Source organism: Anolis carolinensis, unplaced genomic scaffold (assembly GCF_035594765.1).
Source record: "Anolis carolinensis isolate JA03-04 unplaced genomic scaffold, rAnoCar3.1.pri scaffold_12, whole genome shotgun sequence".
In the NCBI taxonomy this organism is placed as follows: Eukaryota; Metazoa; Chordata; class Lepidosauria; order Squamata; family Dactyloidae; genus Anolis; species Anolis carolinensis.
In genome coordinates, this window is record NW_026943823.1 from 8,731,905 (window position 1) to 8,748,811 (window position 16,907).

At 44.4% G+C, this 16,907-nt stretch overlaps 1 protein-coding gene across 1 annotated transcript; it reads right to left on the reverse strand.

Moving 5' to 3' along the window:
• Nucleotides 1-8,541: 8,541 nt before the first annotated feature.
• On the reverse strand, nucleotides 8,542-16,118 carry chmp1b (charged multivesicular body protein 1B). Its single transcript, XM_003227792.4, has 8 exons — nucleotides 15,942-16,118; nucleotides 12,808-12,905; nucleotides 12,169-12,315; nucleotides 11,614-11,682; nucleotides 11,407-11,514; nucleotides 10,512-10,555; nucleotides 9,602-9,674; nucleotides 8,542-9,196 (listed from the first exon to the last, which is right to left on the reverse strand). Exons 1-8 carry the CDS (start codon nucleotides 15,955-15,957, stop codon nucleotides 9,152-9,154), a joined length of 600 nt encoding a protein of 199 aa, XP_003227840.1. The 5' UTR covers nucleotides 15,958-16,118; the 3' UTR covers nucleotides 8,542-9,151.
• Between the last annotated feature and the right edge of the window lie 789 nt (nucleotides 16,119-16,907).

Here is a 16,907-nt window from a genome sequence, read left to right on the forward strand (position 1 = left end):
AGGTGGTCGGAGAACAATGATGGTCTACCATGTTGTTGAAAGCACCAGGATAGAGCAGCCAGGTAAGATTTTATAGAGGCAAGAGAAAGTTTTTGCTCTGCTAGAGACATAAGGAAGTCCAGCACAATCGGTACCGAGGTTGGGAAAGCAGTGATTCCTCGGGAGCGAAGAAAGGAACGAAAGCGAGAGACTTTATAAGTGTAGGCCCTGGTTGTAGCCGGCTTGTGAGCTGCGCGGAGGACCTCTTGTAAGTTCTGCGGGAGGGAGGTCAGGCGAGAATCCTCCAAGCAGTGAGATGTAGAGAGGGGAGATCCGGGTGTAGAATCTGGCCGTTCTCTCTGGATAAGAGGTGTGGTAGAAGAGGCAGAGTGAAGAAGGTCGCCTTGGAAAGACGAAGAAGAGCCGGGAACCACGGTTGACGAGGCCAGGCTGGCGCTATCAGGATCGCTGACATCGGTACCGACCGGAGCTTCTGGAGGACCTTCGGTATCAGAGGAAAGGGCGGAAAGAGATAGATCGGTTCCGCCGACCAGTCCAGAAGGAAGGCGTCTCCCAGGCAGCCTGGAGAGGAGGACGGGAGAAGTCTTGCCCCGTACCGAGGCAGCTGAGCGTTCTGGGGAGAAGCGAAGAGGTCTAGGGTGGGGAAACCCCATTTGAGAAAGAGAGAAAGAAGAGTCTCGGGGTCGAGCATCCACTCGTGGGAGGACGTCGTCATTCTGCTGAGGGCGTCTGCTAAGTTGTTTTGGATCCCGGGAAGGTGAATCGCCGAGATTTGGATGTTGCGGGCTATGCACCAATGCCACAGCTGGGAGGAGAGAAGCATCAGCTTCCTTGAGCCCGTGCCGCCCTGCTTGTTGATGTAGAATACTGCTACTGTGTTGTCTGACTGTACGAGGACAGATCTTTGGGAGATCAGGCGGGAGAAGGCTTTCAGAGCCTTGAAGATAGCAAGGAGTTCGAGAAAGTTTATGTGATTGGCCTTTTCGGAAGGAGACCAGAGGCCTCGAACAGTGAGGCCCTTCATGTGGGCTCCCCAGCCGAAATTGGATGAGTCTGTGGTTATGGTGATCGAGGGAGGAACCGAGTGGAACGGAAGACCCCTGCAGACGTTGGAGAGGGACTTCCACCAAAGGAGCGACCGACGAACATGAGGCGGGACCGAGAGAAACCTCGAGTTGGGGTGGCGAAATGGCTTGAAAACATCTATGAACCACCTCTGCAGGGGCCGGAGACGGAGCCTGGCGAACGGGGTCGTGAGGACTGTGGAGGCCATGTGGCCCAGCAGTATTTGGATGGATCGGGCCCGAACCCTTCGGTGGGTCTCGCAGAAGATGATTTGTTGACGGAGAGCTAGAAACCTGTCGAGCGGGAGCGAGACAGACTGAGCGATTGAGTCGAACAGGGCGCCGATGAAGCGGATTTTGTTCGACGGGTTGAGGTGAGATTTGTCGTGGTTTAACTGGAGACCGAGAGAGTCTAGAAGAGAGAGGGTGTAGTCGACGTGACGACGGAGTAGGACAGGGTCGGATTCGACCAGAAGCCAGTCGTCTAGATAGGGAAAAACTGTGATCCCCTGGAGCCGGAGGTGGGCAGCCACGACAGCGACGACTTTGGTAAAGACCCTTGGGGCGGTAACGAGGCCAAAGGGTAAAACGGTGAACTGGTAGGTTTGGTCGAGGATCTTGAAAGAGAGGAAGCGCCTGTGGTTTTCTCGAATCGCCACGTGGAAATAGGCGTCTCGGAGGTCTATAGACACGAAGTAGTCTCCGCGGTGAAGCATCGGGAGGATGGAGGCGATGGAGACCATCCTGAACTTGGTTGGGCATATGAAGACATTGAGCATGCGTAAGTCCAGAATTGGGCGGAGGCCCCCACCTCTCTTCGGGACCGTAAAGTACCTGGAGAAGAAGCTTTGAGGGTCCTGTGCCGATGGAGAAGGCCGAATAGCCCCTTTGGCGAGGAGGGTGTCGACCTCTGCGAGAATTTTTGAGAGGGGTTGGAGAGAAGGACCTGACCGGTGGGAGGGAGTTCCTCGAATTCTAAGGCATAGCCTTCTTGGACAATTTTTAGAACCCAGGCATCTGAAGTAATAGATTTCCATCGGTGAAAGAAAGGAGCCAGGCGGTCTATAAAGAGACCATGAGGTTGATTTGGTGGGGGAGAGGGGTGCGGAGGAGTGAGAACGACATCGGTACCGGAGAAAGAGTCTCTGGAAGGAGAGATGGCGTCAGGAACGCCGGATAGGTTGACCAGCGGTGGGGGTGACCCGGCCGCGTTGTCTTTGAGGTTGTGCAGCCCGACGGGGCTGTTGGCGATTTTGGTTGTTCGATACCGAGGGACGTCTGAAAGATTGCTGGCGGTAAGAAGGAGGCGGGAAGCGTCGAAAGCGTTGAGGAAACCACTTGGTGCGGTGAGCCTGGGGTTGATCGCCGCATTTAGTGGCCAGAACTTTAAAGTCATGGTTGGTTTTAAGTTTGTCATCGGTGCCAGCATTAAAGAGGCCCATGGCGTCGAAGGGGAGGTCCTCGATGACCTGCCTCGAAGAAGAAGATAAACCGGAAGATCTCAGCCAGGCGTGGCGGCGAATGGCAATGGCGTGGGCGATCATCTTGCCGGCCGTGTCGCCAGTATGCTTAGCCATCTGGATTTGATGATGCGCTAAGGAATCGGCCTCCTGCTGGAGGGTGGACATGACCGACCGGTCTTCGTCAGACAACTTCGCGAAGAAGGGCTGAGCTTTTTCCCAGAGGATCTGCTGGTATGCCCCCATACAGGCCCCATAGTTCGCCATTCTACAAAGTAGAAGGGCTCCGGAGTAGAGTTTTCTGTCAACCGCGTCGAACCTTTTACCCTCTCTGTCTGCAGGGGTAGTGGATTCACGACCGGAGGACTGAGAGGCCTTCACGACCATGGAGTTCGGGTCGGGGTGGTGTTTAAGCCATTCTAAGGTGTCGTCATCCGTACGATACCAGGACTCGATTCTCTTCGAGGTAGGAGGGATCGAGGAGGGGGTTTTCCACGAAGATTGGATAACATCGAGGAGATAGGGTAAGAACGGCAACAGCGTGGCTGGAGGGGCCTGGGCTTGGACCCGTTTGAAAACCGGGTCAGTTACTGCTTTGGAAGTCTGTTTAATTTCTAAACCCAGGGCATCAGCCATTCTAATCATTTGCTCGGAGAAAGCCCGAATGTTGTCGGTAGGCGAAGGAGGATCCACCTCATAGGCATCATGGGGAGGAGAGAGATCGAGGCCTAAGGATACCACCGAGGCCGAGAGAGCAGAATCCGGGCGATCAATATCTATCTCATCGTCCCCAGCCCCTTGAGGGGACTGGGGAGGAGATGACAACACAGTCTCTGGTGGCGGCACCGCCTCAAGAGCAGGAGCTATCTGCGGCCGAGTTTGTTTGGAGGCCGAAGCCTGGACCGCTCGAGCCAGGCGAGTGGTTTGTCTACCCCGTTCCGGTGTCGAGGTCGGGGGAAAGAGCTGCTGACGAGATGAACGATGAGAAGCAGCAGGTCGAGGAGATGGGACCCTGACCACTGTCTGAGTGGAGTGGTGGGGTGAGTCCTGCAACTCGCCGTCCGAGAGTTGGTGAGGAGAAGGCTGGCGAGGTCGCTGAGCGGGAGCGATTGGAGAAGACCTTCTAGAAGAAGTTGCCGAAGAAGGGGCATCCATCTTGGAGGAGGCAGAAGAGGAAGAGCGCTGGGTTGCCCTCTTCTTAGCGAGCGGTTGTTTTGTTGGAACCCTCAGGGATTTACCCGGTGTGGGAGGGATCATTGCTGAGTCGGACTGGGTCCGACGAGATTCCTCATGAGCCCTTTTAAAGGCGATCTTCATCGCGGAGGTCGATGGAGGAGCCCCGAGCTGGGATCGAGCCGAGGAAACGGAAGCTACCGAGCTCGACGTCGAGGAAGGGCCGACCCGACCAGAACGTGTCGACACCGTGGTCGTGGTGAGAGTGCACGGTGGTTTAGCGACCTTGGACGACCTGGAGGCTCTGGACGCCTTAGACGAGACCGAAGGGGCTTTAGCCGCTGAAGACGACATCGGTTCCGGGTTACGCGGCGACTTCGTGCCCGAAGTCGACGGAGCGGGTTCAGGAGCGAGCGATTTTTCGTAGAGCGCCGCTCTAAGCCTCGCGGCTCTATTTTTGCGAGCCTGGGCCGTTAGGGCCAGGCAGAAACGGCAGGTACCGACGACATGTGCTTCTCCAAGGCAGTAGAGGCACTTGGCGTGGCCGTCGGAGTCAGGAATTTTAGCGGCACACTGAGTGCAGCGCTTGAAGCGAGTCGTAGACATGAGAATCCGAAGTGAACCTTGCGGCGGAAAAAAAGGAACTGAGGAGGACACGCCGAGGGCTGCCTTATATGCCCTCCGGGGACGGAGGGGCGTGGCTACCGCCAAAATTTAAACTTCAGCTTGGGAAGAGTTTCCGTTGGGACCTGCGCAGGCGCAGCCTCTCCATTAGTGTGCATTCACAGAGTACACGAAGAAAAAACAAGAATAAAGTTGTTGTTGTTATATTATTATTATTATATTCCAATTGATATCGCTATGGCATTTATAGTGGAATGGTAGCACTATAACGGACTAGTGTGGAAGAGACCCAAAAACCCAAAAGAAGGTTCTTCCTTGAAGCTCTCAAAGTCCTTTTGCAAACTTCTGCAGAAAATTATCTAATCCCTTTGGATGTCTTCGGTCATGAGCAATGGTCCATCCATTCTATACAATATTTTAGAAATTGAATAATGAATCTTAAAGAATTCCTGGCACAGAAGTTTCCATTTGGAAATGATAGCATATACTGGAGAAATTCCACATAATCTTAGGAAAAATTCAGGTGGGCATTTTGAAAGCATCTCAGTATGATATGTGACATAAAACAATGCTCTTTGGTTAAGAGGCAATTGTCAAGCAGGGTTGTAAAGTACTTGAGTAGCTCTTTTAGAAATGTTTTATTAAAACACACCAAGGCCAGCCCCAAGTTTAGATTTATGGTTGCATTTTCAGCACAATTGCTCGGATAGACAAACAATTTGCTTTTGCCGAATTCTCGAGGCACCTTTTAACGGATGAGATTTACATCCGATAGTTAAAAAGATCCAGAGGAAATGTAACTCAAGAAGCAAAGGCTGATAGATGGCGGCCTGATTTAGATTTGCTTTTGTACGCATGTGTTTTAATACATCCTCCTGCTTTCTCTCCTTCCTCCTTCCACCTCCTTTGGCCCCTTTTGGGCACCATAAGGCACCTGTTACACAAATTCATTGAAAACCATTGTCGTTCCAAGCACAAAAGTGATGCTCTTAAAACTGAGGAAGGAGACACTTCATCCATTTAAAACTTGGAAAGATTGTACATGTCAAGTTCCTGAAGCTCTTTTCATATGAGCTCCCTCCCTGCTTATTTTTTTTTCTCTTGCCAACTTCCAGGTCACATCAATTAGTTCCAGCGTTCTCCTGTCGACTGGAACTAATTTGTAACACTCCTGATGGAAAAGTCTGCACTTGCTGTGAGCTTCAGATTGCACGAGATGAACGTTCTTCCGTTAGAAAAGCACCCAAAATTCAGTTTTGTGGACTGCAACTCCCAGAAACATTCCGAGAGATTTTTAAAATCATGTCAGAATCAATTTGAGTGTATACTTCAAGTCGCTTCTGGTGTAAGAGAATTTGCCATCTGGAGATGTCACCCAGGGGGACGCCCAGATGTGTTGCCATCCTGCTGGGAGGCTTCTCTCATGTACCCGCATGGAAGCTAGAGCTCACAGACGGGCGCTCACTTCCAACCTTCAAGTCAGCAGTTTAGCCAGCACAGGGGTTTAACTCATTGCACCACTGCAGCTCCTGATTCTGAGAAATATAACTCTTCAAATTACTATTTCAAAGATCAAACCCTTGTGCCAGCAGGGCTGCTGACCAACAGGTCGGCGGTTTGAATGCAGGGAGGAGGGTGAGCTCCCTCTGTCAGCTCCAGCTCCCCATGCGGGGACATGAGAGAAGCCTTCCACAAGGTGGGTGCAGTTTCTCAAGTCTTTCCTTAGACAAAAAAAATTCAAAGACATACCTGTCCCAATTTGGCAGGGCCAGTCCTGATTAATCCTCTGCTGTTTCATTTTTTCAGTCGATTTTAAAATGTCCCAGTTTCTCACCCCTCCACCCATGTTTCCTCTTGGTCCCCAGTTTATTTCAATTTCTGCAAACTAAACAGTTCAAAATAATGTCATTCACTCAAATCAAGAGAGAGGGGGTGCAATTGTTCCCTTCCTAGTAAGCTCAGGCAAAACCAAATTGCTGCAGCCTCTTTACTCATAACTTCTGTAAATACCTTTTGCCATCTTGACCACAGTTCCAGCCATATATACCCCAGTGCTACTAAAAAGAATAGGACTCTTTCTGATTCTTATATGTCTTTTTTGAGTATACCTCACTGTCTGCACATCCATGCTGATTTAGCATGACTCTCTTAATAAAAAGGAACGAAAGGTCAACCTTGAGCTTGTTGGATGACGAACCTACCTTCCTGGGAGTTAAAAGGCCTTGGCCTGATGCTTGAAATTGGTTACAGATTGTCCTGATAGGCTTTTTCCTTCCTTTGAATGGTAATGACAGTCTCCAAAAAAAGACTTGCCTCCAATAATATGATTAACTTTATTTATACCGTGTCTTTTCCAGGACTCAAGATAGCTTGGGAATTAAAATATAAAATGTTAAAATCTGCAGTAAAATGGAATAAATTACTTGCAACATTAAAAAATTTGGGGAAATTAGCACAGTAACTCTGTTTATTCTTTTATGTTCTCAAAAGCCTGTTGGGTTTCACAGAACTGCGGCACCAAAATTCATTGTTTTTCTAAATGTACATGTAACTTGGCTCATAGGAAATTGCTGGGCAGATGTTCCACCACATGTCTGAAAAAAGTTTAATTATTTCACATATCAGAAAATGGATTTTGAGTGTATATTCTGCAGAACAGCAGTTGAGATTACTTCTACTTTTGGGGATCTATCATTATTGTTTGGTTTCAACCCAGGCATCAGAAGAGGCTGGACTAGAATATGGAAAAATTATAGCACGGGTGGTTAAATCTTAGCATTACAGGCGTTTTTAACTATTATAACCATAATCCCTTATTGCTGAGCAACCTGGATGGGGCTTCTGACAGTTGAAGACCAAAGTATCAGCAGGTCCAAAGGTTTTCCATCATTAATTTGTAAGCTAAACTCAGTGGGATGGAAGGGAGATGTTTCTGAAATACCTTGCTGGATTATTTAAGTAAACTTTACCCATAAAGAACAGGCCTTCTACTCCCCTCTACTGGTTCTACTGGCAAAAAGCGAGAAGTAGCTGAGGATGCCTGATTATACAGAATTTTTATTCTGAAGTTTTCACTGCAATTGAAGACCAGGCAATTCTCAGTGACAAAAAACACAGATGGTTAATTGTGAGGGAAGATAGAAGTTTCAAGGAAGTGTGGTGTAGCCGTTTTGAGCACTGAATCACAACTCTATAAATCTGGGTTAAAATCCCTCCTTGGCCATGAAAACTCAGTGGAGACATGGACAAATCACATTATTTCTCATGGGAGCTCCATACATGGTAGAAATGCCACTTACATTTCTACCATGGTCTCTATGGAGCATTTTGGATCAATTTCTTCCTTTCTTTTTGCCATTAAGAGCCCCTGTGGGGTTTGAAAATAATCCTGGCAACTGCATGCAGCCCATGGATCACACTTTGTTCATCCCTGCATTAAGCTCAAAGAGGAGACATTTATACTGGACATTCTCTTCAAATGTGGACCTGAATCCAAATTGAAAGTACTGAATCGGCAAATCAAAGTCTAGTTCCTGATAGTTATTTGTAGGCTATCTAGCATAGCTAAAGGTAAAGGTTTTTCCCCTGACATTAAGTCTAGTCGTGTCCGACTCTAGGGGTTGGTACTCATCTCCATTTCTAAGCCGACGAGCTGGCGTTGTCCGTAGACATGTGGCCAGCATGACTGCATGGAGCGCCATTATCTTCCCACTGGAGCAGTACCTATTGATCTACTCACATTTGCATGTTTTTGAACTGCCAGGTTGGCAGAAGCTGGCACTAACAGCGGGAGCTCACCCCACTCGCCAGATTTGAATCACTGACCTTTCAGTCAGCAAGTTCAGCAGCTCAGCGGTTTAACTCGCTATGCCACCTTTCACATAATATCAAAGTACTATAGGAATCTGTAATTAGATACCTTTGCATCTAATCTAATGCACAAATTAAAAATCACAGGATACATTTTTATATTCAATTTTCCTTATTTTTTCAAGATGCAATCAGTTTTAAGCATAGTTTTGAGAAAGTCATTTTCCTTTATGAAACATCAGTGTAACCCTTCTGGCCCTTTCATAACAACAACAACAACAACATCATCATCAAATGCAGTTCTGTCACACAGTAAAAATATTTACAAGCTGGCACTTTAATTGAATTAAGACATAGTCCTAAAAACTCAAGACAACTGTGATATGTATTTTAAGGGAAACTCAGCAACATTGTTGAAAAATATATTTTATTCCATCAATACCGAAGTGACAATGCCAACTTTCAGTGATGAGGACAAAGTAGCAACTATAATTTTGATTTGCGTTTGACTACAAGCATATTTGTTTTGGAGAGACATGAAAAGATGATTCAGTGATGTTTAACAATACACAAACACACATACACATAAATATTGTGTATTGTCTGGTTTTTCCTTGAAGTATTTAGTGTGATGATGTGATGAACATTGTAATTCAACAATAAACATGGTTTATAATTTTAAAACCCCGCTATATAAGTTAGGATATATACTCCCTTATATAGCTTTCCTTTCAGTGATACTTTGTAAGAGTGAAACGTTAATCTGGGACTCTGCAAAAATATAAGCCTCAGCTTCAAAAGGGTATTATACAGAACTAGAAAATACACCGAAGGACACACCACCTTTGTGTTATTTTTTTTTATAGAAAGCGCAGAAAGAAAGAAACACAACACATACCCATTAGTCTGTGATTTAAATATTTAGACAGGTTAGAGACAGAGACTCTAGTCGGGTTCTGCTTTATGTGCACAGAATGCTTTGGATGCACATGGAGAAGGAAAGAGATCCAACGCTTCCTGCTACACTTGATCCCGAAGGCGTGCCAGTCTTTGTGAGAGCTCATCCTGCAGAATTAGAAACCATTTAATCAACTCCTACTTAAGGAAAAGAAGCCATCCATTTGGTAGTAATAAAACTGAATGAAACCTAGCTTAGGCAAAACTATACCAAGATTAATGATCGACATTTCAGAAATCAGATGAGTCAAGGTTAGCTGAATTCACTAATTTTTCCAGCAGGCTCAAAATTATACCAAACACAATACAAAATAAACAGGACAATGGATAGGAATTATGACAAATTCAAGAACTAGAGTGAGAACAGAAAAGCAACTGCCTTCTTTTTAACTCTCTAACTAGCCAAGTTGCATGTTGGCAAAAGAAAGCATTCAAATACAGGCACTAAGGACATAGCATCTAGTTCTGTCACCAGGGAAAGAAATACAAGCATAGCAAGAATTGTATGTATACCTGTTCTGTTGAAGCAACACTTGTGCCCACAGACCCTGTCTGTCCCTGAGGTAGCTCCATGTTCAGGTCAAGGCTAGAGTTTAAGAGAAAAGAAAGATGATTGTAAACATAAAGGTTGCATTTAGAAGGCAATCCATACCTCAGGAACTCTTCCCACCACAAAGTGAAAGCATTTCTCACTGATATACTCAACTGAGCCTCATCCTGCTCTTTGCCACAGCCATGAAGAATAACTGAAGCAATCACTCTATCTGTACTTCACATACTACCCCAGATTTGTAATATGGATATACTGCACTTTCAGTTGCTTCCTTTAACATCAGCCCAGTGTATTCTTTTTTGTGGAACTGTCATTTCATTTGAGGATAATGCATACATTTTGTTTGCATCCCAGCTTCTCTCACAAATCTGCCTATGGAGTCTATCAATGATTTATTATTATTATTAAACTCCATTTATGCCCTGCTTTTCTCCCTGTGGGGACTCAAGACGACTAATGATCCCACACTTTTCTCAAGTTTTAAAAGCACAATACAAAAGTTTAAAAAACACTAAATAGTATAGATTAAAATATAATAAATATACTTAGAATAGCTTTTAAAATGATACAACATGAAACTACCCAACTATAAAATATGACGAGGCAAGCCATTTAAATATAGCAGTGGAAACATGTTAGTATGTTTACTTAAAAGCAAGCCTCACTGAGTTCAATTCAGTTATCTCAAGGGAATATCACAATTCTCAAAATGGCAGCATTTTTTCGAAACCACAGTGCCATATATCATGAAATAATTAACCCTATGCATTTTCCACTATGCTGACCATAACAGGAATCTTTAGTGAATTAAACTTTTATGACATTGCTGCCATTTGCTCAGTTTCATTTTTGTCAGATGTTTCCACTTACCCAGCTTCATCTGCCATTTCCTGCAGAAGTAGATCTACCTGGTTCTAGAGGGGAGAGAAAAAAAAACGACATCAACAATATCACACTGAAAGGAACAGCAGCACAACAGAAGTTTTCTCTGGGTTTTTGAAATTTAAGTTTTTTACCACCAGGGGGAGATATAATCATTCTGCGCAGCAAATCTTATCTTTTGAAAGACAGCTTCCAAAAATATTTCACATTAATTCCTATGCCTGTTTACTTATGAAGTTTTCTGAAGACCAGGTGGATATTGCTTCTGAACTAACAAGTGTAGGGTTGCGATAAATCCTACTTAATCATCCTAAGATAAAAAATATATTTTACTATGATGGTTTTAATATTTTCAAATGATTTCACCACTATTTGGGATGGAGTTCTGAATATTACAGAGACACACAGAAGGGGAATAATTAACTACCACTTTGTCCTCCATTATTTTATTATTACAATTAGAACAATGCTATCATCAACACCAATACCATTCCTGTGATGTATTCCCTACAGGAATAAATTTCTGTAAGAAATTATTGGGGACGATTCTGCAAAATTTTTTTACATTTACTTGACAACTAACGGGATTACTAAATTTATACTGTTCCCCATATAAGACAGGGATTGTCCAGTTCTAGGCAGCAAGTGCCTCTTGGGTACAATCTGGAAAAATATTTCAGGCTAACATGGCTAGCAATAACATGTATGGCTAGTGTCCATGATATCTGGGGTATTTGAAATGATGTAGTCTTTTAAAAGAGTAACATTTCTATTTTTTCCTTTACATCCTCTCACAGTGGCCAATGACAGAAAATGCCCAAAATATATACCCCACTTTCTGGCAGAAATGCTACTGATCAGCTACTTGGCCCGTAAAGCTTACTTGTGGTGTTGTTAATGTAGTGGTATTACTCATTGTATCCTCCATCTGTGCCGTCTGAACGTCTAAGGTTTCAAACTGCTGTTCAAATTTGTCCATCAAAGCAGATATCTGTAGAAAAGCAAAACGTATCAATCCAATCATATAAAACAAGTCAAAATAGCAGCAGGAATGTTTTAAAAAGTGGTTAACTTTTACTTATGAATGTACCTTTTCAAGGTTCATGCTTTTCAAAGTAGCATCCATAGATTTAACAACTCCGGCCATTGACTTTGTTACCTAGAAGAGGAACATATATAACAAAGATATCTTTAGATTGTTGTGTACAGTTTTGGAGACTGACAATCAAAACCCAATGCAGAAAGAGAAACATAACACTGATAAGTACTAGTCACTATTAAAACTGCTGAACTACTTCTTAAGGGAGCATATCAAAAGAAATCTTCCTAGTTCACATTTTTGATTAAAGTAATTCGAAATGTTAATCGCTTTTGGCCATAAACTCGGTAAAATGCTGTACAATATAGGAAGCTGCCTTATACCAAGTCATGCCATCACCCAGTAGTGTATGGAGACCACCAACAGCACTCCAGGGCTTGCAGTAGGCATCTTTGAACACTTTCAGGGACTGGACCTGCAACTACTGCATGTAAAACTGTTTGCTCTAGCACTTGGCTACAGTCCTTTTCCACAATCCCATGGTCAATACAAATAGAAATTTCTGGTAACATGTATTTGTTACTAAAAGGGAGGAAAGCAGCTTACCTTGCCCATTGTGACTGCTGTTTGAACTCTTGCGGCTACAGCATCCACCCGCGCACTCATGCGCAAGAAGTTGATTGCCTGGTTCTTCTGCCGGATTGCATTTTCTGCATGTATTCTTGCAACCTCAGTGTTGCCTTTCTGAATTGCCTTTTAATTACAAAATAGAACATGACTTTCATCTACTTTAAATGAATGGCAACCTGACAGCTCCTAGCTTTCAGCAGACAGATGCCTGCAGTATCTGCATGCCAGCAAGATAATTTATGGCAAAGGATAGCTGCATTTTCTTTTTGAATTTTAGTATTCATTTTCTGAAAAAGAGGTGAAACAAAGTAGTGTTTTTCACCCAAAGCCCTGAACCGGCAGTTTCCAAAAAGCAATTTCTTTAAGCCTTTAAGTTTCTAGTCAAGGAATATGCTAGATTACCGTTTAAAAAGTGCAAGGTCGATATACAAATGTACTGAAACAAACTCTCAGAATGCTATACGTACATTTGTCTGTAAACTAAAATAATGTTTTGTTTTCAGATTTTGATATAAGCATGTCATAGTCAGAAACTGTGTTTAATTTTCATGCATATGGATAGAGCAAGATGAAAGACATTCCAAAGAAGAAAAATAAATTAGTTTAATGTCTCACCTTCTTAATTTTGGCCTTTTCAAGTTTTTCTTCCTTATCACATTTTTTGGCATTTCTGCTAAGCTCTTTGGCAGCAAACTTCAAGTTGAAGAGATTTTCTGTCATTCAGGTTTAGGAAAATCTGGCTCTCTGACATCCAGAAACTTTATCCAAGAAACCTCAACTTTTAAACACCAAATACTATCAGTGAATTGCTAGATTTGACAATGCATTGCAATCACAATCCTATCCTCAATGATAACTCACTACAGAAGAACAGCTGCCTTCTCTAGTTATCTGAATTTATGTCACACTGTCCAAAAAGGCCTGTGGAAGGTCCAGTGTGGGAGAAAAAAACTCTTTCTGTTGGAGGCCAGTGTGAATGTTTTAATTAATCACCTTGATTAGCACCCCGGACCTTCCACAGATATATAAACCTTAATTGCTTAGTTTTTCCAATATACCTCACAACCTCTGAGGATGCCTGCCATAGATGTGGATGTCTATTTTCTCCTTGTTGAAGATAGTTAGGGACCACATTTGACCTCCTCAAGTCTGCTAGGGCTGCTTTAATTGTGCTTTTCCTGCATGGCAGGGGGTTGGACTGGATGGCCCATGGGGTATCCAGTCCACCCTCCCCAGCAACATACGGCAGATACCAACTCTCCTAGGCTTCAGGAAAGCCTTAAAGACATGGCTGTGCATGCACGCTTTTAATGAATGAGAACATGGACTTTACATGACCTGTACGAAGACTTATTGAGGATTCTGAATGAATGGATTCTAATCTTGGACATGCTTAAAATTTTATATAATGTGATTTATTTTGTAATGGTATCTGTTTTATATGAATTGTTGTTTTGTAGATTGTTTTATATGAATTGTTGTTGTTTTTTTGACATTGTTTTTAGGCATTGAATTTTTGCCTATTTATTGTAAGCCGCTTTGAGTCCACTCAGGGAGAAAGGTGGGCTAAAAGTGATGTAAATAAAATAAATAAATACATATCTTCCAACTCTATTATTCTATGATTCAGTGTATACAGACAACATCAATAAAAACATTCTTCTAAATCCACACAAGACTTTAAAGTCTGGGCAGCCAAACTAATAACTAGGGCGGCTTACAGGGAGCGTACCACCCCCGTTAAGCCAGCTCCACTGGCTGCTGATATGCTACCGGGCCCAATTTAAAGTGCTCGTTTTGACCTACAAAGCCCTAAACGGTTCTGGTCCAACTTACGTGACTGAACGCATCTCCTCCTATCAGCCCACGAGAACCTTAAGATCATCCGGGGAGGCCCTGCTCTCAATCCCACCTGCCTCACAAGCGCGGCTGGTGGGGACGAGAGACAGGGCCTTCTCGGTGGTGGCTCCTCAACTGTGGAACTCCCTCCCCAGTGACATCCGGCAAGCTCCATCCCTTCTGGGGTTTAGAAAGAAGTTGAAGACCTGGCTGTCTGCGCAAGCGTTTAATGAAGGAACTCAGTTAGTGTTGACATGGATTAAGGCTCTTGCACAAGGTCTAATGGATGATTGGCATATATATTCGGAGTTGCACTGTGTAAAATCTTTTATATATTGTGCTTTATTATATTATTTAACTATTTTAACTGTTTTATTTTATTGTATTACTAGCTTTGCCCAGCCACGCGTTGCTGTGGCGAAGTATGGTGGGATGGGAAATAAAGTATTGAGGAATTGGTGGTAGTTAAGGTAAAGGGTAAAGGTTTTACCTTACATTAAGTCCATTATAAATGTGTTATATAGCTGTGTGGAAGGGCCTTGAGTCTACACTGCCATATAATCCAGTTAAAATAAGATAATCTGTATTTTATAGGCAGTGTGGAAGAGGCCTAAGTGAAGCCTAACTCTACCTGTCCCCTGGGCTGAGTGGGTTGCTAGGAGACCAAGTGGGCGGAGCTTAGCTCTCTAACTGGCAGCAATTGGATAAAAACAATTATTCCTCTCCCTCTAATTAGGACTTTATTTTTCTTTTCTTTTTGTTGTATGAACGTAGAGGCATGGATGAGGGGTTGTGCCGGTAAGTTTAGTGTTTCTGGGATGCGTAGTTTTGTTGTTTTGTCCTAGGCCGAAATTTCATTACCCTTTTATATATATATAGATGAGATACTGGTAGTGATCCTGCCAGTTGTGTAAGCCGCCCTGAGTCCCCTCGGGGAGAAGGGCGGGGTAGAAATATCAAAAATAAATAAAGCAGTGATTCTTAACCTGTGGGTCCCCAAGTGTTTTGGCCTTCAACTCCCAGAAATCCCAGCCAGTTTACCGCTGTTAGGATTTCTGGGAGTTGAAGGCCAAAATAATAATAATAATAATAATAACTTTATTTTTATACCCCGCCCCATATCCCCGAAGGGACTCGGGGCGGCTTACATGGGGCCAGGCCCGATAAAACAAACAAAACAGTAATAACGTAATAAAACAATTATCCCAGTAAAAAACATCAACATCAATAAAAACAATCATTAAAATCAACAAGCAGGATACAGTGTTAAAAACAGGAGACTAATTCGTAGATCCCAGGCGAAATGCAGAGTGATACGAAATGGGAAAAGGAAATTTCACAGTTGGACAATAAAGTGCGGTATAAAATGACAAGACAACAACAATGGGACTATTATGGAATGGACAGATAGATCAATCCAGCAACAACTAAACATCGAAGGCCTTTTGAAACAGCCAGGTTTTTAAGCTCTTCCGGAAGGAGAGGAGGGTAGGGGCCTGCCTGATCTCTCTAGGTAGAGTTCCAAAGCCGGGGGGCCACGACGGAGAAGGCCCTCTCTCTCGTCCCCACCAACCGCGACTGTGAGGGTGGTGGGAGCGAGAGAAGGGCCTCCCCCGACGAGCGAAGAGAACGTGTGGGTTTATAGGGGGAGATGCGGTCTCTAAGGTAGGTGGGTCCCAAATCGTTTAGGGCTTTGTAGGTGATAACCTGCACCTTGATTTGGGCCCGGAAAGTAAATGGCAGCCAGTGAAGCTGGTGAAACAGTGAAACATCTGGTGACCCACAGGTTGAGAAGCACTGCTATCAAGAGCCTTCAGAGCCATGCTAGTAAACATCTCCCTTTCCTCTCTCTCCCAATCGAGGCCTTCTCTCCTCCCTTCAGATCCTTTTCAAGGAGCCCCAAAGGATACTCTCCATGCTGGACATGGCGGCGCTTCAAATCCGGCCTCAGGAACAGAGTTGAGCCCCTTCCAGCGCTGCTCCCGAAACAAGGCCCGGTTGTTTGTGCCTTTTCCCTCAGCGATGCCACTTCCTGCTTCCTCCTTCCGGCTGCCGCCGCCCAGGCACTCTCAGAGCCCACCCCCAACATCCTGTCACGTGGAGCAGCTGACACACTGAAGGGAAACAAAGCAATACAAATACAAAAAAAGGGGAGATCCAGGACTGCGCATGCGCGCACACCTCTTAGCCAATGACAACGCTATTTCTCTCTCACACACACACACACTCCGCCTCGCCTGGTGACGTCATCCTCAATACGCTTGTTTTGTTTCATTAACACACTCCCCCTAGAGGGAGAAGGAGGTAACTACAGGGTCGTTGCAAAATTCTTGCATTGTTTTTGCAGAATTAATGATAATAATAATTAATAATAATAAGACAAAAACCTTTCCAATGCTAATTAGGGTGATTAACTGAAACATTAATGCTGGCTTCCCAGTGACAAAGGACTCTTGCCACACCCTGGACTCTACAGATATATATTCTTTCCTTTCCTTACTTAGTTTATCCATACCTCACAACCTCTGAGGATGCCTGCCATAGATGTGGGCGAAACGTCAGGAGAGAATGCTTCTGGAACAAGGCCACACAGCCCGAAAGACATACAACAACCCAATAATGTAAATATATTCCAGGGCCCTTCCACACTGCCCTATAACCCAGAATATCAAGGCAGGAAATCCCACAATATCCGAGTCCACACTGCCATATATTCCAGTTCAAAGCAGATAACATGGGATTTGATTCACCCGCGTGGAATGGAAGAGGCCTGGGATTTGGCAACTGCCAGGAAAAGGGAGAAGTTTGCTTCCTCAATGACGTCACCGGCCCTGTGTGTGAAGCGACCTGATTGGCGGAATCTCCACCAATCAGCC